The sequence below is a fragment of the Prionailurus bengalensis genome, chromosome D2 (genome assembly GCF_016509475.1).
Source record: "Prionailurus bengalensis isolate Pbe53 chromosome D2, Fcat_Pben_1.1_paternal_pri, whole genome shotgun sequence".
NCBI classification, from domain to species: Eukaryota; Metazoa; Chordata; class Mammalia; order Carnivora; family Felidae; genus Prionailurus; species Prionailurus bengalensis.
In genome coordinates, this window is record NC_057351.1 from 87,200,014 (window position 1) to 87,221,918 (window position 21,905).

The 21,905-nt window shown below is 57.9% G+C and overlaps 1 protein-coding gene across 3 annotated transcripts; it reads right to left on the reverse strand.

The window, feature by feature from the left end:
• Window positions 1-1,813: 1,813 nt before the first annotated feature.
• Window positions 1,814-21,905, reverse strand: TUBGCP2 (tubulin gamma complex associated protein 2). 3 transcript variants are annotated; one of them, XM_043597953.1, is made up of 18 exons: window positions 21,801-21,905; window positions 18,398-18,557; window positions 16,320-16,448; window positions 15,343-15,519; window positions 14,064-14,223; window positions 11,905-12,112; window positions 11,442-11,641; window positions 10,943-11,132; window positions 9,381-9,526; window positions 7,780-7,960; window positions 6,983-7,163; window positions 6,078-6,250; window positions 5,660-5,788; window positions 5,129-5,249; window positions 4,635-4,778; window positions 3,991-4,119; window positions 3,162-3,325; window positions 1,814-2,225 (listed from the first exon to the last, which is right to left on the reverse strand). In XM_043597953.1, the coding sequence occupies exons 2-18, from the start codon at window positions 18,545-18,547 to the stop codon at window positions 2,090-2,092; spliced, it is 2,718 nt and encodes a 905-aa protein (XP_043453888.1). In that variant the 5' UTR covers window positions 18,548-18,557; window positions 21,801-21,905; the 3' UTR covers window positions 1,814-2,089. The 3 variants fall into 3 exon arrangements, with proteins under 3 accessions (XP_043453888.1, XP_043453890.1, XP_043453889.1); XM_043597955.1 differs by lacking the exon at window positions 21,801-21,905 and having other exon boundaries at window positions 16,320-16,417; window positions 18,398-18,511; XM_043597954.1 differs by lacking the exon at window positions 21,801-21,905 and having other exon boundaries at window positions 16,320-16,438; window positions 18,398-18,511.

The window sequence follows — 21,905 nt, forward strand, 5'->3', positions numbered from 1 at the left end:
AAGTCTGCACCCTCCCCGGTGCAGGTGAGGAGCCCAGGCTCCTCCTGCAGCCTGGCGGGGCAGCGGCTTGAGTAAGGCTCTCTCTGAGGTTGGGGCGGGGGGGGGGGGGGGTGCTCAGGTGCGGATGTACCCTCGGACTTCCTGGGGAACAGAAGCCCACACGGGACCCAGTACCACTTCCTGCCCTGCCGGCCCCCACGCTGACCTTGCCCCCCCCCCCCCCCCCCGGGGCGGGCGGGCGGTGGCGGGTGGGGGGAGGGCTGTCCCTGTCATCTGCCGCTAATCCAAGAGGGTTTGCCCTCAGCTCAGTGGCCCTGGAGCCACGTTCCGGGCAGGCTTCCTGAAATGATGCACATCAATGCAAGTCCAAACCTCGGGCGAGGGTGTGGTGCCCCAGGCAGTCCCAGACCAGAGGTCAAAATTTCACAGCCCAGTAGTTACCCCAGAGCAAATGTAAAGGAAAGGAAAAGCAGCAGGGGTGGGCGGGCTTTGAGGCATCTTGGGCAGAGGTGGCGGCGGGGCCCCTGCCCCTGCGAGCAGAGCAAGACACAGAGACGGTCTGGACGTGTGGGTTCCGTCCCTGTGCTCACACACAGCTGGATCAGGGAGGCTCGTGAGCCCCCCTTCCCAGTGAGCTCACTTCTCTCCCTTAGCTGTGCAATTATTTGGGAACAAAAATTAAAAGGCAACAGTCCCCGTAAAGGCAAAACCCAGAGCTGCCGCAGACGCACTCGCTCCGCAGCCAGCGGACCACACCACCCATGTGCAGCCAGACCAGCAGGGGTCTGCTCCTCCTCCGACACAGGACCCCCCTCCCCCCTGCCGCCAAGGCTCCTCTTGTCCCACCCTCACCACTGGCAACCCTAGGGTGTAGCGGGCAAGCCTGTTGCCCAGAGCCCAGGACGGGGACACAAAGTTTCCGGGTCTCAGGGCAGGGCACGAGGGCGGCAAGCCCAGGGCCAGCGGGCTCCTCAGCTCGGGAAGAGGTTAGCACGACACCAGGGCTCTGGTAACGCTGGCGGCAAATAAGCGAATTTGCCACCGCACACACAGCGGCCTGGACAAGAAAGCCGTCTGTGGCTTGTGAGTTGGATCCCCTCCGTGGTGCCTGTTCTTCAAGGCAGCAGCTGGACTGAGTGCCCACCACCCTGCCTCCAGGAGCCTGCTTCCGGCCCCTTCCACCTGCCCCCCAAGACCCCCTGCAGCAGGCAGGCAGAGCCGAGTCTGGACAGCAACACAGGACGTTTGGCGGGTGGGCAGCATGGCTGGAGTGGGGAGCAGTGGGGTGGGGGGGTCACAGCTCTGCCACCCAGGGCTGAACCCGCCCTATGGGTTCCACTCTGCACTTCAGCGGGTGCTCCTCAGGACTCCCCCACCCTCCTGCCCAGTCCGGCGGCAGGACAAGAACCGTGCTGCCCCCTGGTGCCCGGAGCCCAGCCTTGCTGATTGCTGGGACACCAGGTGTGCACAGCTGGACACCAGGCTTGGATTTCGTCCCCTGTGAGACCTTGATAATCATCCTGAAGTTGCTCAAATGCTGCGTGTTTTCACCTTTTTTTTCTTTTTTTGAGACAAAGAAGGTGCCCAAGTGAGCGAGGGGCAGAGACAGAGAAAGAGAGAAAAAGAGAGAATCCCAGGAGGGGCAGAGAGAGGGAGGGAGGGAGAGAGAAGAGGGCGCATCCTCACCCGGAGTGGGACACGAGCTCACCCAGAGCTGGGACACGTCCCCACCTGATGTGGGACTCAAACTCACCAATGGTGAGATCACGACCTGAGCCAAAGTCAGGTACTTAACGGACCGAGCCACCCAAGCGTCCTTCACTTTGTCTTTATTTGAGAACAAAAACATTTTTAAAAACTCACCCTATTCAATAGAAGAACTCATACAAACACACCTATGGAGGCACCCGGCCCGGTGCGGGTGGCTGCTGTGAAGGGAACCTAGCGCCCTGAGCAATGACAGCAGCTTGGCAAGACGCCCCTCGGATTTTATATTTAAACGGTAACGACACACACAAACACATGTGGTTCAGCAATATTCATTCACGTGATGGCTTCTGAACTCATTCTTCTGCAACACCTGCTGGCCTCACTGGGCGGTGACGGCAACCCTGGGCGCAGATGCCGGGGGGGCCCGTGGGACGGGCACTTGGGGCGCTGCCTTCTGGCTCCTCTCTGCAGACAGACGCTCCAGGCGCTCCGTGTAGAAGCCATTGAAGTCAAGTCTGCGGGAGGAGAGGGGCTGGGCTCCTGCACCCCCAGGTGCAGAGGCGCCCTCCCCGGGGCAGCCCGTCCGCCCCACAAAGGGGGAAGGGTGGTCTCTGCACCAGGTGCGAGGGACACGCACCCACACGAGGGCCTCAGGCTCCATCCGGCCTCCGTCCGCTTTTTCAAGCAATACTGACACCAGAACTCAAACACACATGAAAATTAAACAACAACAAGCATCCCAGGCCCTGTCCTTAGGACATCCGATGACCAACACAGGACACCTTCCCAGGCAGGGACACCCCCTCAATCTCCTGGAAAGAAGCTGAGCCACTGCCTCCCCTCGGAAGAGCTGTGTGTCCAGGATTCACGGGCAGTGGGAACCTGACAGCCCCAGAACCACAAACTGGCTGAGCGGCCTGCTGATCCCCCTCCCCACGGGGCCCCTCCCACCACCCGAGAGTGACAAGGCACAGACAGCCCCAGGAGCCCAAACGGGGCGGGTTTAGTACGTGCCGCCACGACCCTCACTGTGTGCTCACAGCCCACGGCAGAAATGGCATCCCCAGTCCCATCCTCCCTCCCGTGGCCACCCCCTGGCTGCCCATCTGAAAATGGGGGCAGGGGGTGGGGGGTGACGCGGCTGCCGTGCATAGCCTAGGGCTATGGGGGCACTGACGGGGCAGCCCGACACGCTGGCGCACACACACGTTCTGAACACAAACCGCTACGCACACCCATCTGTGACTTCAGGGGGTGACGCACAGGAGGCTAAGGACAGACACCCTCACACCCGAGCAGACCCTGCCTCAGTGACACCTTCCTGAGGTGGCCCAAGGCTGCGTGGCAATGGTGAAGGGGGAGCCGGCGAGGGAAACCCGGGAGTCCCATCAGGCAGGGACAGGAGGGCGCCCGTGGCCGCGCGGGAAGCCGCCTGGAGATGACGCACCCACCTGGAGATGACGCTGGCCATGCTGTGCTCACAGTCACTGGTGCTATAGAGGCTCAGTCGGGCCAGGAGGTCAAGCAGATGTGCTGAGAAATTCTTATCAAACTTGTTGATGGTGGCCTCGAAGCTGGAGGCCAGCTGTGGGGCGTCCACATGCTCAGCCAGGTACTAGAAGACAAGTTTGGGCACCGTGAGCACCCCCAGCCCGGCCTCGGCACTGCTCTCACCAGCTCAGCTTCCCCGTCCCTTTATCTCTAATAGAAGAAAGGATCTGGGCAAGTTTTTGCGTGATAAAAGGTGAAAGAGGACAACATAAAGCTTCCTGAGACCACAGGACAGAGACACAGTCTGGGCAGCTGGCACCCTGCTTTGCTCCCACCCGCCTGGGGTGTTTTTTCTGCAACTCAGGTTTTCGAGCTAATGCAGCATTCTCTCCTGGCTCCCTCTCAGTGGAGGGAACGGACCCAGGGGCCCGGGAGCAGGGGCCTGGGCTGGTGCTGCAGGGCCTATGCCCCGACATCCTCTCCAAGGAGGCCCCTCTAGTTAAGGCTGGGCTCTGACCATAAGGATGGCAGGGCCCACAGCCCCACGCCTGCTGTGTGCCAGGCCCTCCAAGGGGCGCCCACACCTGGGCGTTCCTCCCCTTGGGGGAACCGTGGCCTTGCCCTCAAGCACAGTGGGGCTGAGGTTTGGACAAGTCGAGCGAGAAGATTCTCTGGGACTCATATTTAATATCTAATTCAAAGCAAACTTTTTTAATCAAAAGAAGAGTGAAGGGCGGCAGCAGGTGCGCCTGCTAAGCTGCAGGCCCAGCGGTGCCGGACGAAGCACACCTTCCTGGCGAGCTCCTTGCGGGTGCGCTCCTCTGCCCGCTCGGCCTCCGTGGGCGGCCCCAGCATTGTGCCATGCTCCAACATCAGGCGGCCCAGCTCACCGTCCAACTTCATGCTCTGCGTAAATCTCTTGGGGTCAGAAAGAAACACTCCTGTTAGCGTCAACCCACCTGGCCCAAGTGAAGGGTGTGCCTCCGCACAGCCAGGCGGTGTCTGCTGTGCCCATGTGACCTCACAGGCGCCCGCCCGAGGGCTGGTCCACTGACTGACTGAAGAACGTTTCTCCCCCGATGGAGCCCCACGTGACCGCGAGAGGTCTAAGGAACCAGTTCCCAGGCTCCTGTCCTCTGGAGGTTGGCCAACACCTCACACCCTCTCCACTGGCCCCACCGACTCAGACCCCCTAGGCCCTGAAGCCCCAGTGAACCCCCACCTCACCCCCTCTGCCTTCCAACACTTATATTCTGTGCCAATACTTCGGAGCAGCTGCTTGTAACTGAATCAAGTAACTCAAGTCGGACAAAGAGAACAGCAGGTGTCCAGAAAAAGGCCCAGAACAGAGGCCCACACCGGCGGAAGGGGACTCAGAGCAGCACCCCTGCAGACAGATGGCAGGAGGCGAGTGGGCTGTGGGGTGGCCGCACCTGCATGCAGTTGGTGAACATGACGCACACGGACATGAGCCTGGAGAACACCTTGAGTAGCTCCGGGTTGGTCAGCATGCAGTCCTTCAGACAGTTGTCCAGGAAGCTCGTGTGGTGGCCCAGCACGTCATCGATGTTGGACGCCTGTGCGGAGAGAAGGACCCGGCCTTCACTCTGGGAACGACTTCGCAAGCAGACGGGACTCCGCGGGCCTGGCTTCGGGTGCAGCTTTGCACGTTTCTGGTCTGACGCCATTTTTCAGATGACCCTGTGCCCTCTGAGGGACAATATCACCCCCAACACGCCTGCTCTCGCACACGCACACCCTCACCGTGCTCGTAGGGAAGCCTCTCGTGTGTGCGGAGGGCTTCGCTTCCTCCCCATCAGCCTGCGGCCGGCGCTGCTCTCACCCCCGACCCCTGACCTGCTACGCTCCCTCCTCAAGAACCCGCTGGAGCCTCCTCAACGTTCCGACACGCCAAGCTACGACTCACAGACTTCAGGTTCTTCTCGAGGACGTGCCAAGTCGGCTCCATGACTTCAAACATCATGTAGTACTGAATGTTCTGAACAAAGTTGAGCATCCGCTGCCGCAGAGTGAAGGCGCCGGCAAACCTGAGCGAGCGGACGGTTTCAGCGCAGATGACAGGGAGTCGGGGCATCTACATTATGTGGGGGCCACCCGCCTTGTCGTCAGGGCGTCTGCTCCGGGCTCATGCCCCTCCACGGGGGCCCACACGTGGGCACGAACACCACCAGTGTGTGGGGCACCCCTGGCCGACAGTGAGCAGCTGCATGTGAGCCAGCAGGAGGAAGCACACGCCCCCAAACCTCGAAGGGCTCACGCTAACGGGCCCGACCCCCCACGTCTGCACAGACGGCTGAGGGACAGAGCCAGTGGCCACCGCGGTCGGCAGTGGCCCTGCTCCGCAACGTGAAACATGTCACGGATCTATAAGCTACAAAGGTGTGCGACAAATTGCCTTTTTGCAAGAGGGGAGCGCGTGCGCGCAGACGAGACGCACCACTTAGCGGAGTGCAGGGAGCACTGCTTGGCGGCCTTGTTGCTGATCCAGACGCTGCAGAGTTGCCGCTCTACGTGCTTGCAGTAGAACATGTGCCTGAAGAGCATCTGGTAGCGGGTCAGGGCTTTCCTGCAGGGAGCGGGAGGAGACAGGCGCGTAGGTAGGCCTCTGGGCGGCACCAGAGCTCATGAGGCTCGCGGCAGATGGCGGCCTGGGCTTCGGCGGCACCGAAGCGGTTCTGCGCTCCGGACACCAGGCGCCAGGCAGCCCACCCTGGACACAAATGGGTGTGGCGGCGCCTTGGACGTTCTGCAGAACAAGGCAGGCGCCGGGCGGATCCAGTCCCTTCCTCCTGGCAGACCTGCTGTAAGGTCTAGAGAAGCTAGTGCTGGAAGGGTCAGGAAGGACCAACGCTCACCTATTGATAATCAGCGACAGGGGCCACTTGACGACGTAGTCGAAAGAGAAGGCCTCGAGGCCACTCAGCGTGAGCTCGGTGGGGTCGGCATGGACCATCGCCTTCTCCTGCTTGGTCTCGATGGCCAGAACCCGCAGGAGCTGGGTGATGAGGTCATGAGGCATCAGATCAATCTTGGAAAGACAGAGAGAATGGCGTCGAGTCCTCTGACCACGGCACCAATCCAGCTGCAGCACAGGCCGGAGAAGCAAGTCCCTGCGGTGGACTCCGTCTCCGAGCCCAGCTTGCAGAACAAGCGCCTGCCAAGAGACCCCCACTCAAAAAGGAGGCGTCTTTCCTCCACCAAAGTAGGAAAACAAACGTACAGAGACATCATTTAAAATATACCTGACGATATAAATGAAAAGCTATGAAGTCAGAAAGGCCTAAATCCCTCCAGGTTTACAACTTTACCGCAGGTGCCAGGCTCAGGCTGAAAGAGAACGTACGTGGGTCTGAAAACACAGTACAGCTGACCCTTAAACAACGTCGGGGGTCAGGGCGCCAACCCGCCGTTCAGCTGAAAATCCACGTGCAACTTCTGACTTCCCCTACCCCCGACTACCGACAGCCTACTGCCGACCGGAAGCCTTACCGGGACAGCTGACGGACGCACGCTTTGCGTGCCGTACGCCATACACAGTGCGTCCTCGTAACAAAGAAAGCTAGAGACAAGGAAACGTCACTGTGCTGCATGTACCATACAACACCCACGTGCACACACCCAGGCCGCGGGTATCACTGTCAGGAGTTGGTTCCTCCCATGTCTTTACCTCAAATGTCTTTCTCAGGCAGCTGCTCCAGCTCTCGGGACACGGGGAGCGGCCTGAAAGGTGCTCCCCCCCGCCCCCTCACCCCCAGCCCACCTTGAGATCGTCCTTGAAAGGGTCCGTGTTGGCAGTGCTCATGCGCAGGGCCAACTCCAGCAGCGCCTCCAGGCGGGTGGGAGTGATGTCGTCCACCGGCTTCTTCAGCTCCTCCTCGGTGAGGTCCATGAAGTGCACGAAGAAGTCCCCCTGGTCCATCAGGAAGTAGCGCTTGATGGACCTGCGGGCGGACGCAAGGTCGTCGGGAAGACTGGCCGACGCGCACAGCGGCCCGGACTCGGAGACAGGCAGGCGTCTGACGAGGAAGAGCTGCGTGCCTGCGAAGGGCTCCCACCAGAACCAGCGGTTTTGACGATGGGGGCGGCGGGGGGGGGCAGGGGGAAGCCAGGAGGGGCCACACGGCCCAGGAAGGACGTGTCAAGCACACGGCCTGCCAGCGCCCCACACCAGGAAACAGGTTAGAAAGGGGAGACCAGCGGTCAGCTTCAAACAAACGGAAACAAACAGCTCTTAGGCAGGGGCAAAGAACTCAGTGCCCGGCTACGCTGCCTGGAAGGGGCTGGTGGGGCCGGGGGCGAGACTGGGAGGCTGTGTCACTGCAGACAAGGTGACACAGGCAGACGCCGCCCTGCTGGGCCTCGGGGAGTTAGGACCACAGTGGCAGGGTCACAAACGTGCAAGGTTCTCAGGCTGTCTTGTCAGGCAGGACAACCTGGCAGTGTGCTGGTTTTCACCTAAGTACCGGACAGAGCCACTAAAAGTTAATTCGTGGCCTTGGTCAGACACCCCCGATGGTTACACGTGCTGAGCTAGGAGGCCAAGGGCAGACGGCACACCTCAGGTGCGCCACAAGCTCCTTCTCCTCCATCAGGAAGGCCAGCAGGACCTTGCTGGCATAGTTGAAAGCCTTCTCGATTTGCTCAACGTATGCCCGCTCCTTCAGAGTGTAGATGATCTCCTTGGCCACCGGGCAGGTGACATCGTGGCCACACTCTCGGACTACATTCAGATATTTTCCTGAAAAGACAGGGAGAAAGCAAATTAAAATTTTCACCATAAGTACAATAAACCACAGACCTGAACTTCGGATGCTGTAACCCAAACAGTAGCTAGAGAACCGGAAAGAGAGGTTGAGAACAGCCTACAACCCTCTACACGTGGCAGAGAAACACAACCAACTGACACCCACGGAGCACAGAGCGCTAAGTGCTAGAACAGGCTGGACTCTCCAGATCTTCTAAGAACACAGAAATAATTTCAAAAATATTTCAGAGAAGGAGATTCTAAACCCTCTTCCGACCCCATCCCAGACAGCACAGCTCCCAGAACCAAAGTGCCGAGTTCCTGGCCAGCAGCGTGTCAGGTACGTCGTCGGTCCATGTGATGGTGACAGGAGCATCACTGGCCCAGTGAGGCCTGCATCCTTGGCTGTTTTCCTGTCATGGTATGAGACCAACCCAGTGAGAAACAGATCTTCGGTCTCTGTCCCTGGTTGCTGGCGCTGAACTCCTAAAACTCCTGGGATTTTGTTACTCATGAAGCCCCTTCTGACCACACCTGAGTTCAGGCCAGCGGGGGACTCTCGGCAGCTTCCCTAGACAGCTTCAGTGTGAGGGCTGGTGGCCAGGGACCCAACCCTGTCATCACCGCCCACTGAGGTCAGGATCGGGAAAGGCTGAATAAATCACCAACGGTCAATCGTTTCATCAATCATGCCTGCATAATGGGACCTCCATAAAAGTCCTAAACCAAGGTGTCTGAAGAGTTTCCAGGGAGGGGTACACATCCACATGGGGATGGTGCACCCCAAATCCACAGGCACAGCAGCCCCTATGCTCGGGACCTGCCCAGACCTCACCCCACGGGACCCTTCACCTGGCTGTTCGCTTGCATCCGTTATAACACACTGCTAATTTAGAGAGTAAAGCGTTTCCCTGAGTTCTGTGAGCCGTCCTCGAAAATGGTCACACCAGAGGAGGGGGCCATGGGAGCCTCCCATTTGCAGCCGCTCAGACAGGACCCAGTACGTGCCGATGTGTGTGCCGCCCCAAAGGACTGAGCCTCAAACCAAGGAGCCCGCCACAAACCCCGGGGGGATGGGATGAGGGCTACTTTACAGGACGCCCAGCTTGTGTCCACAGAGAACAGGAGAGCGGGATGCCGGTGTGGAAAAGCCCCGCGTCTGGGGTCAGCTGGGAGCAGGGAAGCAACTTTCCTGTCAGTGACAACAGAATTCTAGAAGCGAAGTGGCAAAGAAAAGGCGTCTCTGAGACAAACCCCTAGGGTCAGGGCACAAAGCAACGGCACCCAGAGCCACAGGAGTCGGACGGGACGGTCGCCGGGCAGGGAAGGCGCCACCGGGAACAGCGCCGTGACAGCAAGGCCACAGGCAGAGGCGCACCGGGGCCGCAAGGCGCACCGGGGCCGCAAGGCTCACCTGTGCTGAGGACCTTGCCTGCCATCTTCTGCAGGAAGGAGGGGATCTGGTGCTGCACGACGGTGTACCTCTGGTCCCAGTACTTGTCATTGTAATCCTCCTGGATCTTCTCCTTGCGCAGCTCGTGCTCTTCCACCATGAACTCGCTGCAGGCACAGCGGACGCTCTTGGGGTCTGGCCGACCAGAGCCCGCCCCCCCCGCCGCCCAGGTCGGTCCCCGGCTGTGAGCAACAGTGAACCCACCCACACCCCCGGGGGCAGCTGTTTCCACCGGGGGCTCGGAGAAGACCCGGGGCCACGGGGCCACAGGGGGACCTCCACCTCCACCCCTCCCAGGGGAACTCGGCACTTCCCTCCGTCACGGACACGGACAACGCACGGCCCCAACAGCAGGGGCGCGACCCCAGCACACCTGCTTCAGATACCACTCTCGCAAGGCAGGATCTTAAAACTTGTTTTTTCAAGTTTATGCGAGAGACAGAGAGACGGGGAGAGTGCGAGCAGGGGAGGAATAAAGAGAGAGGGTGAGAGAGAATCTCAAGCAGGCTCTGTGCTGTCAGCCTGACGCGGGGCTCGAACTCACAAACCCTGGGATCACGACCTGAGCCGAAACCAAGAGTCGGACGCCCAACCGACGAGTCCCTCAGGCGCCCCGCGTGAGGCACAATTTTAAAATCGTGTTCCTGGGGCGCCTGGGTAGCTCAGTCGGTTAAGCGTCCGACTTCGGCTCAGGTCATGATCTCACGGTCTGTGAGTTCGAGCCCCGCGTCAGGCTCTGGGCTGATGGCTCAGAGCCTGGAGCCTGTTTCCGATTCCGTGTCTCCCTCTCTCTCTGCCCCTCCCCCGTTCATGCTCTGTCTCTCTCTGTCCCAAAAATAAACAAACATTGAAAAAAAAAAAAAATTTAAAATCGTGTTCCTGGGGCGCCTGGGTAGCTCAGTCGGTTAAGCGTCCGACTTCGGCTCAGGTCATGATCTCACGGTCTGTGAGTTCGAGCCCCACATCAGGCTCTGTGCTGACAGCTCAGAGCCTGGAGCCCGTTTCAGATTCTGTGTCTCCCTCTCTCTCTGCCCCTCCCCTGTTCATGCTCTGTCTCTCTCTGTCTCAAACATAAATAAACGTTAAAAAACATAACAAAAATAAAATAAAAAAAAAAAAAAATAAAATAAAATAAAATAAAATAAAATAAAATAAAATAAAATAAAAAAAAAAATAAAATCGTGTTCCTTGTAAGGCCCTCCCCTCAGACTGTTATTTGCACCATTAGCAGAGAAACACTACCCCAGCCACAAACTTATTTTTGAAGTATTTTCAGAAATCTACCTCAACACAACAGACTCCTTCGAGAGCTACCCAAGCTCCGTTTACGTATTTAAACGCGTGATGCGGAGAAGGAACGCTCAAGTCTCACCCCTGGGAAGGAAGGAAGCTCAGGCCAGGAGCCGCCGCTCCGGGCGACTCCGACGCCCTCCGCTCGACAAGATAAAGCCTCCCGGGGCTCGCGTGGGCGTCTGCCCCTCGCGTACCTCACCGGTGTTCTCCTCAGGCCCCGCGAGCCCTACCTGTACGGGTCGTTGATTATCCCTCTATAGATCCACTTCTCCAGGATCTCGAAGTAGGGCACGCTGGCAGCCTTGGTGAGGTACAGACACAGCTCCTGGGCCTGGCTGTCCCCCGTGTAGTTGAAGCTCCGGTCGTGGAGAAGGCTCAGGGTTGACCCCCCAACACACTCGCCTTTATCCACCGAGGTGGCTGCAAGGACGTGGAGGTGGCGCTCAGTGCGGCGAAGGGGGTGCCCTTGGCACTTGAGGCCATGTCACGAGAGGCCAGGGCCTCAATTCATCTCCGGTCTCCCGGGGACAGGTGCCGCTCTCGTGGGACACACTCAAACCGTAACGCTCTGATCGCTAACCAAAGCCTATCGGGAAGAGCTTCCAGAGTTTTCCTGCCACAGACTAACACCCGGCGCCCCGTGGGCTCTGGCCACACAACATGCCGGTCCTGCCGATGCTCCCGCGGGAGGGCCGGCACGTCCCCGGGGGCGGGAGGGCAGGCACGTACCCAGGGAGGCCAGGATGTCCAGGGTGCGCATGGCTGGCTGGACGTAGAACCAGAGCTTCTGCAGGGACAGGAGGCCCTGCCTCTGCAGCTGCTCCAGCTGTGTGACCAGGATCAAGTACTCCTTCACCAGGGCCCTCATGGCGGCCGCCAGGGCGTGGTTCACCTGCCCGTACTCGAAGGAAGACTTCTCTTCAATGAACCTAGGAGGGAGAGGGCACCTGAGCAGGTGAGGCTGAGTTTTCAGATCAGATGTCACAAGCTCTGGGTCCCCTCCCCACCCAAGCTCTTACCCTTGAAGGGAACCCGTAGACACCAGCCCCCTGCACTTGTCCCCAGGCCCTTCGGGACCGTGCCAGGAGTGAAACCCGGTCACGACAAGACAAGCGCGCTCTTGGGGTTTTGTTTTTGGGGCGCGAGGACTGAGCTGCAGGGATCGGGAGCACCTGGGAAGGCGGGCGCCCACCTGGTCACCGTGGAGTAACTGGCAGCCACCGGGAGGACCCTGTTCACCAGCTCCCGGATGGACAGGTCGAGGTTGGGGTCCACGAGGAAGGTGCGGCTCTGCCTCCCGGTGAGAGGCTGGGCGGTGATGTACCTGCCGTCCACACCCACCAGCACGTAGAGCAGGTCCTCCACCACAGCCGACTCCTGGGCGGTCAGGGGCAGCGTGCCTGCGGGCCGCGGACACCGCTGGGCCGTGGCCTCGCGTCCAGGGTCCCCGCTCCCGCAGACCCCGCTCCCGACGGAATCTCCTCGGCACACACCCCCCTCTCCCACCGGCTCCCCGGGGCTCCGCCCTCCAGCGCTCACGGGCGCGAGAACCAGGCTGACGGGGACCTGACTGGCCCCGGAGCGGTGCGCCACAGCCTTAAAGCCCCCGGCGGAGAAAAACTCCCACTCAGATGAACGCCCGGCCTTAAAAGGACGTGGTTAGGAGTTAAGGAGCGCTTCTGCCGTAACCTGTTCTCACAGCACTGGTCTCGGCCAGCAAGTCTGGGTTGCGGCGCGACAAAAAGATTTTCCTCAAAGACTTTAAAACCGGGTACGCGCAGGATGAGGCGGTCCCCTCACAGCCACGCCGCGGACCGAAGGACAGTCGCGAGCCATCCCCAGGGCCGCCCGCCAAACACCTGCTGACCCAGGCAGCCCCCTGCCTGTCTCGGCTCACGGGCCCTGACACGACCCCCACTGCTCCCCCCAGCAACACCTGCCGGGAGAGACCGCCGTGCGCGGGCAGCCAGAGGCAGCAGCGGCAGAAAGGCGTCTCCACGAAGCCGCCCCCCACCCCAGCCTCGCACAGCCGGCCCCACGCGTGCCTGTGTCGGCCCCACAGTGCCCCAAAGCGGGGCCTGGCGGCTCAGGGTGGTGCTGCACCACACACGCAGGACACGGGCTCCGAGCAGGCAGCCGCCGTCTGTGGCCCGGGTCACCCGGCACGCGGAGGCGCACTCTGAGCTCTGGCTCCTCCCCACGACCCCGTCACGACAAGATCACCCACAGCTCCCGTTCCTCGTGAGCAGGGCTGTCTTCCGGGAACGGCCACCAGCCTCGGCTGCCGCTCACTTGAAACCTGAGCGTCACCCCACTTAGAGCCCCGGCGCACGCTCTCAGTGGGGTTAAGGGGTGCAGCGCCAGGTCAGCTGGTCCTGAGGGAGGGGACCTTGGCCTCAGGGGGCAGATGCCACCCTGCCCCTCCAGCACCCTGCCCACGTGTGGGAGACAGCACCGCAAGCCGTGCTGCTGAGAGGCAGGCGAGATAGGAAGGGACTGCTCCAAAGGGGACACTGCACCGCGAACCGCGGCCAGGAGAACGATCCAGCAGGGTCTCTGTGGCTCGCCAGGGTTTGGGGAGTCGCTGCAGAGGCGACGTGGGGCACAGCCCTGCCGCTCAAAGCCGCTAGCTCTGGGACTGTGGAGAGCACCCCAGGGAGGAGGGACAGGACACGAGGCTCCGTGCCACCAGCCACCTGGGCCAAGTAAAGAAAGCAAAACACCTGTTCCTCAGCCACACTAGCTGCATCTCAATGCCCATGAGCTCCATTCAGCTGATGGCACCATACGTTCTGGATACAGCATATCCAGAACATTCCTTCAGCACAGAAAACTCTGGGGAGGTAGAGGCCCAAGCCAGTGAGGGCAGGACAGTGTGTGAGCAAGAAGGGTTGGTGAAGGCTGGGCCCGGGACCAGGCTGGGGCAGCGGGAAGGAAATGAACACGGGGGCCACCCCCAGCTCCAGGACCTGACAAACAGTGACACCGGTCGCCACGAGAGGAGTGGGGACACCAGAGGGAAGGTCAGGAGCCCCGCGGTAGACACAAACGGCAGACAATTGGCCCCATGAGCCGAAATTCAGGGAGACATCCTAGGGATAGAGACCTGAGATCACAACAGGGGCATGATTCCTTCAAACTAAAAGGTCACTGTGGAGAGGGAAACAATCAGAAGAGACCCAGGAGCAAACCATGGGACCACTTGGAAGAGGAGGGTGGGGGGGGGGGGGGGGGGAGGGCAGACACAGGGAGGACACAAGAGCCCGGCCCTCCTGAGCACAAAAGCACAGGAAGAACGGTGCCCCACGCCGCTCACACACGCCAGATGTCAGAAACAGACGTACCGCATACCTATAGGCACAGCCATGTCCGTGTTGACGCCTGAGCCAGGCAGGAAGTCCCCAAGGAGGGTGGGTCTGTCGTATACCCACGGTGGAAAGACGGGGAGGCGCTGGCCTGAGTTTTTTTTGTTCTGCTTATCTCGAAGCAACTTTCTTGTCAGTTCCAGAGACTGCCGAGGGTGTTTTCAAAAAACAAAAAAAATATATACTTTTAGTACAAACGCTTAACGCTAACACATACGGCACTGGAGAGATCGCCCGCTGAACGCAAATGAGGAAGCGGATGACTGTCTCCACGCCCGTCACAGTGTGAGGAGCTGGGGACGTGACGGGAACCCAGCCTCTTGTCAGGGTCCCAGTCTGTGCAGAACCCACAGGTAAACCGGCAACACCAGCAACAGTCTGCACCTTTCTGGGGACAACTCACACGGACCCCGTCACTTTTCCTGGAGACACAAGGTCTAGTCACGACCTGATGGGTCACGGATGGGTCAAGGAAACCAGGCCACCCCCCCCCCCCCCAACAGCCAGCTGGAGAAGGGCGGGCGTAGAGGAGAGATCCACCCAGGGAAAGGCCGACCCCCGATATGCCCGGAGCGTCAGTCCTCCTGCGGAACCAGCCACCAGAAGCTGACCAGGGCAGGCCGAGGTGGCCCGGCTGTCCAGCTCAAAGGTGGCCAGGGAGAGGCAGGCGCAGACCATTTTCTCATCGATCACACAGGGTGGCAGTGCGGGGACACGGGAGGTGCTGATAGGACACGCCCACCGGCACTGGCTGTCATGTGTCAGAGCCATGGTGCTCAACAGGCACGTGCTCTGCTCAGACCCTCGTGGGGACGCAGCTCTGAGGGAGCTTGAGAGCCACAGAAGTTATAGCCTGAGAAGACAGCTGTCCCTCAAGTGACCAGGGCAGGACATGAAATCAAGAGCAAGGAAAAACAGTAAGCAGAGAAGATAGAACACGATGTAGATGAAATTATCTACAAAACACAACCTTAAGAAACAAACTGTGAAAACCTAATGGATGGAAACGGAGAATCACAGTATACAGGGCAAGACCCACACGAGTGCCTCGGACACGCGAGCCCAGAACAGGCGAGCCGGTGCGGGTGACGCAGCGCCTCGTGTTTCTGACCTGCAGCGTGCGTCAGAACTGCCGTCCCTACGCAGCTAGGTCCCCATCGGGAGCGAGCCGCAACCCCTCCACGTCCACGTTCCTCTCTAGCTCGCACACACCCATCGCCGCACCTGCTCCAGCAGGCGTGGCCCGTGGACGGCGGGTGCAGTACCTGCTGCAGCGTGGAGCCTGTGGCCACGCTGCCGAGCTGCTTCCTCAGCTCTTCCAGCTCCTGCATGGAGATTTTGGAGGCCGTGGCGGGGCCGCTGAAGCCGCTGGTGCTGCTGCCTGCAGCGCTGGCCGCGAGCTCGGCTCTCTCTTTGGCGTTCTGTTGTAAGTACTGCAGGGTCTGAAAACACACGAGACCCTACATTACACGCCTGTGCTCTGCTGGGCACGGCCAGGCCCCCTCCTTCCCTCCTGACCCCAGCCACCCACGGAGGGCAGCGGCAACTCCCGAGTCTGTGGGCCGCAGTCTCTCCGTGTTTTCTGCCGTGAGGTGTCACATCCTCAGACAGAGAGGAAGATAATCCCTGGATGCTTGACACCCAACTCCCAAACCCTGTTCCCAACTCAGCCTTTTCTCTACGCTCGGCCCGTCTCCCGTCCCGCACGTGGCTAGAGCTCTTCCCTCTGTGTGACGGTCAAACATGCCTGGTGTGGAACCACAACCTTCTCCAGACCCTGGGCCTGCGAGTGAGAGGCCCAAGCACATCCCCAGACGCCCTCGGGTGCGACAGCATCTCCGGCCTTGACGTGACGCCAGGTGTTTTTCTTAGGGTCACAAGTAACATGCCCGTTCAAAACAGACAAAACCCCTGCGTGAGACTATGAAATACAAAACCCTCCAACCACAGGGGTAACCGCAGTCAAACTTCCCAGGGACACCGCCAACATGAGCTACTGTTCCTCCTGATGCACCACCGACACACCCCTGCGGTACGTCAGAGTGCTGCTAGCACAAGGCAGGGGAGGAGCCCCGTGCTGGGTGCTGCAGGCGAGCAGAAACGTGCTGTCCGACAGCAGACTCACGATGTGTTATCGCAACTGAGCCAACCCACGTGCGTAGAACAAGTTAATCAGAGCAGCTCCACACACAAGCTCCGTCAGGAGCACGCATCACACTCTCGATGAGTCCACAGCCATTACCTCTCTGTCTTCCGTGAGTTTCGATAACAGGTACACCAGTGGGTCAAGGTTCCTTGTGTTTTTAGATTTCAGTTCATCATATTTCTTTAGAAAGTCTTCTGGAGTACGAGAAAATTCTGCTATTTTAACCTCAAAAGCATAAACATGAAAGATTTAGTGACAATAATAAACAACTGTTAAAAAATCTTCCAGGGGCGCCCGGGTGGCTCAGCCGGTTAAGCGTCCGACTTCGGCTCAGGTCATGATCTCGCAGTCCGTGAGTTCGAGCCCCGCGTCGGGCTCTGTGCTGACAGCTCGGAGCCTGGAGCCTGCTTTGGATTCTGTGTCTCCCCCTCTCTCTCTGCCCCTCCCCTGCTCATGCTCTGCCTCTCTCTGTCTCAAAAATAAGTTAACAATTTTTTTTAAATCTTCCAGAAAATTAAACACAAAAACCAAAACAGTGAAATTAGGTAGGTTAAATAATCATACACCCCTGAAATAAAACTTAAACTCAACAAAACATCTCATTAAACCTACCCATGATCTCCCACAATTTCCCTCCTGTGTGCTTCCTCAGCCTGAGATCAGGAAATGACCATTTAGATCTTTCTACCAGTTTATGCATTCACTTTACACACTTAACTCTAGGGGCTCCTGGGGGGCTCAGTCGGTTAAGTGTCCGACTTCAGCTTGGGTCATGGTCTCTTAGTCCGGGGGTTTGAGCCCCGTGTCAGGCTCTGCGCTGACAGCTCAGAGCCTGGAGCCTGTCTCCCTCTCTTTGCCCCTCCCCTGCTCATACTTTGTCTCTTTCTCTCGCTCTCAAAAATAAATAAACGTTAAAAAATATATATGCATTGGGGTGCCTGGGTGTCTCAGTAGGTTAAGCATCCAACTTCAGCTCAGGTCATGATCTCACAGTTCATGAGTTTCGAGCCCTGTGTTGGGCTCTCTGCCCCTCCACAGCTCGTGTTCTCTCTCTTAAAAGTGAATGAACATTACAAAAAAATGTTTTTTAAGTTTACGCATTTAACTCTATTCCCTCTGGAACCAGGGATAGGCTCAGCGGTTATGTTCACTCACTGATTTATGGTGCTCCCCTTGTAATAAATTAAGATCACTTCTGTGTTCCCAGTCTGTCTGTTCAGTGTATTTTTCTAATTATCATTGTGCCATTATTAAACTATTAAAAAAATTTTTTTTTAATGTGTATTTATTTTTGAGACAGCAAGAGACAGAGCATGAACGGGGGAGGGTGAGAGAGAGGGAGACACAGAATCCGAAACAGGCTCCAGGCTCTGAGCTGTCAGCACAGAGCCCGACGCGGGGCTTGAACTCACGGACCGCAAGATCATGACCTGAGCCGAAGTCGGACGCGTCACCGACTGAGCCACCCAGGCACCCCATTATCAAGCTATTTAAATAATACAAGCTTTACAGAGTGTTTCTAAAAACAAATTTCAAAATTATCTCGTACTGAAGATCCGTAATTTTGAATTATATGCTATTTGAATAAAAACAGGAAAACCTGCTTTAGAGGGATTGCAATGCAGTTGATACAGAAGCTTCCTTTCCATCCAGAGGAATATCTGAGTCTCCTTCCTCAGGGGACTCAGAACCTGGGTTCTGACGTCAGGGTGACAGCCCAGCAGTCTCCCTGAGCCACCATTTATTGATTTGTACAACAGAGTGAGTAACAAGGGCCATTATGAGGAAGCATCAGAAGCACGGAGTTGAGCAGAATTCTTGGTCCAAGAAAAGCCTTTGACAAGTATTGTCTGCCATCTGCACTGGTAATGCTGTGGCTGCTCAGTCAGGAAGCTTATGAACTTTGTGCACAAACTGTACCAGGGACAGGGCCCATCTTGTCCAGTGTACAACACTGCACCAGGATGGGGCCCATCTTGTCCAGTGCATAGCACTGTTCCAGGACAGGACCCACCTTACCTAGTACACAGCACTGTACCAGGACAGGGCTCACCTTACCCAGTGTACACAGTGCAGCAACAGGACGGGGCCCACCTTGTCCAGTGCACAGCGCTGCACCAGGACAGGGCCCACCTTGTTCAGTGCACACAATGCAGCACCAGGACGGGGCCCACCTTGGCGCTGTGTGCAGATACAGTGGTAGTGACATATGGGGTCCTATTCTTCTGCAGCAGGTCGATATAGACCTCAGCACCATCCCCTCCGTGGACACGCAGCAAGCTGAGCAGCTCATTGACGTCGTGGTGAATCCGAAACTCACTCATAGTTTTGGCTCTGAAACAACATCAACAATATGTTCTCCTAAAGCTAAGAGGAAAGCCGTCTACAAAAAACAAGACTGTGCTAACAGCTCTAGTGAAGACGAGGCCTGAGGTAAACGAGCAGTAGACACAGCACACAACCCATATGCTAATTAACTAATGAATATTAATTTGCAACTGGGCAAGTGAGACTCTAATCTTGTGCGACAGAAAACAAGTTCCGCACATACAAATATCATCAACTCATGCTAAACATCGAAAACTGGCCAGAGTCAGGAGTCTTCAAACATAAAAGCGGAACGGTTCAGCGTCAGCTGGTGCGTAAGTCACTAGCACACCTTTTTAAAATCAGGAGGAGTTCACAATAACCAGTTATGGGCATGAGGCACAGCAGGGCATGGGCTGCGGAGTCCCAGGCAGTCTGAACCCTGACTTGGCCAATTCTGGGCTGTAAGGTCCTCGGCAAGGAGCCTGATCTCTCTAGGCTTCTTCTGCCAAGGGGTGAGTAGTAAATCCTACCCATAGAGGTACTGCGGAGATCAAATAAAATCATCCTTATAAAACACCAAAGGGCCCATACGGATAAGTTCCCATGGTATTGTTACTAGACAAGCAGGAACAAATTCCGTTACTACACAGGGCCGACCATGAGGAAACGTTACTGGAGAAATGGCTGGTCTTACCAAAGGCAAACTGGATCTGAGTCACCATCAGTTACCTTAGTGATCACGGAAGAGCCTGAACGAGGCACTGCAATCCACAAGCAAGACAGAAAAGACAACACAGAAGTCTCCCACTGAGGCCTCTTTGAATCTCAGGCCAATCGGCTTTACACACATTCTACAAGGGTTCCTAAGGAATGTGGGTTGTCCTACAATGGCTAGACTAGATGTCCTATGATGGATGGACTACAAGGTCATGCTAGAGGGCAAGGGCACTGCGTTTACCATGGAAAGAAAACACCTGTCCCCCAGATACAAGTAGGTGGAGACAGGGCTTCAGAAGAAAGATCATCGAAGTGAATGTGTATTCATTTTAATTTATTTTAACATTTATTTATTTTGAGAGAGAGCGAGCGAGCCGGGGAGGGGCAGAGAGAGAGGGAGACACAGAATCCGAAGCAGCTCCAGGCTCCGAGCTGTCAGCACAGTGGCTCTCAAACCCATGAACCGTGAGATCGTGACCTGAGCTGAAAAGTAGGACGCTTAACGGACCGAGCCCCCGAGGCGCCCCAACGTGAACATTTATTCTAAAACTATCCTCACATGGGGCGCGTGAGTGGCTCAGTCGGTCGAACGTCTGACTTCGGCTCGGGTCATGATCTCGCAGTCTGTGGGTTCGAGCCCCCCGTCGGGCTCTGTGCTGACAGCTCGGGGCCTGGAGCCCGCTTCGGATTCTGTGTCTCCCTCTCCCTCTGCCCCTCTGCTGCTTGCACTCTGTCTCTTGCATTGTCTCAGAAATAAATAAACTTTACAGCTACCCTCACCAAACCTTACATTTGTGGCAAAAATACAAGTGCAGACATCCTCCCACTACAAGTGTTAGTGCTCCAAGGAAGCTGGTCCTCTGTGGGGATTTGTAACAATTCTGGCAAGAACGGTGGCTCTCACCCGCAGGCAGTAGCCCTCCTTAGAGGCCCTCTGGAAACGCGTAAGGGACGCTTCTGATGGTCACAGTGCCTAGAAGGGTGCTCTTGGTGTGTAGTGGGCAAGAGGCCAGAGCGCCTAAACATCAACAGAAGCGGCGTCCCGGCTGGAAACAACTCGGAGGGGCTCACGACGGCCCACTCCGTCTTCCTGATGCTCCAGAGTCCTCCTCTCAGTCGTCACAGACACAGACTTCTGTGGCGGAACAGAACTTCCCTCCTCGTGGCATTGAGTGCGAGCTACCAGAAGCCTCCTCCACATTCCCTCACCCATGAGTTAGGCACACACGAAACCCCCCCCCTCCCCCCCAGTGAACATTTCAGGAAAACAGTCTTCGTTGAGAGTTCAAGACTAATTGCGGGGCGCCTGGGTGGCTCAGTCGGTTGGGCGGCCGACTTCGGCTCAGGTCACGATCTCGCGGCCAGTGAGTTCGAGCCCCGCGTCGGGCTCTGTGCTGACGGCTCAGAGCCTGGAGGCTGTTTCAGATTCTGTGTCTCCCTCTCTCTGTGACCCTCCCCCGTTCACGCTCTGTCTCTCTCTGTCTCAAAAATAAATAAATGTTAAAAATTAAAAATTAAAAAAAAAAAGTAATTGCACAAATGGGCTTGTAAAACAAAATTTGTGAAAAAAAGGTCAAGAGCCCTAATGCTTTTTCAGAGACAGAAAAGTAAAGCATAAGCGATGAATCTGTCCAGGGCTCTTCTTAGCTGTGAAACGGACTGGGGATGGGGCCACAAGCCTTTACTTCCAGGATGAAGGAGCCAAAAGATTATTATTATGCTCTTTAAATGACAGCTCTAAAATTATCTTCTAATGTTTTAAAGAAACAGTACCCCCCTTCCTGACTATATCGCATGCATGGGTGTACAGGTCCTATCAACGCGGAAGTATCTGGGGGAGGAGGGGAGTGCGGCCATGGCCACCCCGCCCACCCCCCCACAGTAAGTCTCAAGCGCCCTTGCGTCCCTTGGGTCACCCATCGCTGTTTTAACTAGGTAACTTTCACCAGGCAGGCAGCCGCGTCCGCAGCTGGGCAGAGGCGTCCTCTGCTTTCTTCACCGGCGGGCACTGAGCACCGGGCACAGAGTCCTGCGCACCCCAGGAGCTGATGGGAGGGAGGAGACTAGACAGGCAGGCGGAACGCGCAGGGCCTGACAGGCTACGAGAGAGCCGCTGGACTAAGGTAACGGGAAGCCACCGAAGGGCTTTAAACAAGGAAGCACTGCCGTAGGACGTGAATTTTGCAAAGACCACTCTGGCTCCAGTTTGGTTACTGGTCTGGAGACCAGCACGACCCAGAGGCCGCGCCAGCCCTTCAGGTGGGAGGCAAACGCGGCGTGGACAAGGGTGAGGGTAATGAGGGCGGAGGAGGGGTGGGAGTCTCCACCGCAGGGAAGCCGCACGGTTAGAGTTTGGGACGTGCACCGTCGGTGGGGCAGCGCACAGGCCAGCTCCGTACCCGAGCGCGGGGTCCAGGGGCGAGACGCCCGCCGGCCGTGCGCCCCTGAGCGGTCGGCGCACGGCCGGCGGCGGAGCGCGGGGAAGGGAGACTGAGCCCCGCCGCCTCCCCGCCGCAAGGCTCAGGCCCCACCGCCCGCGGCCGAACTCACCGCGCGTCCGGGCGCCGGTCCGCCTAAGCTCACAGCGAAACCCGCGGCGGCAGCGGAAGTGGCGCGAGGTCACTTCCGGCCCCGCCCCGGCCGGCTCGCGGACGG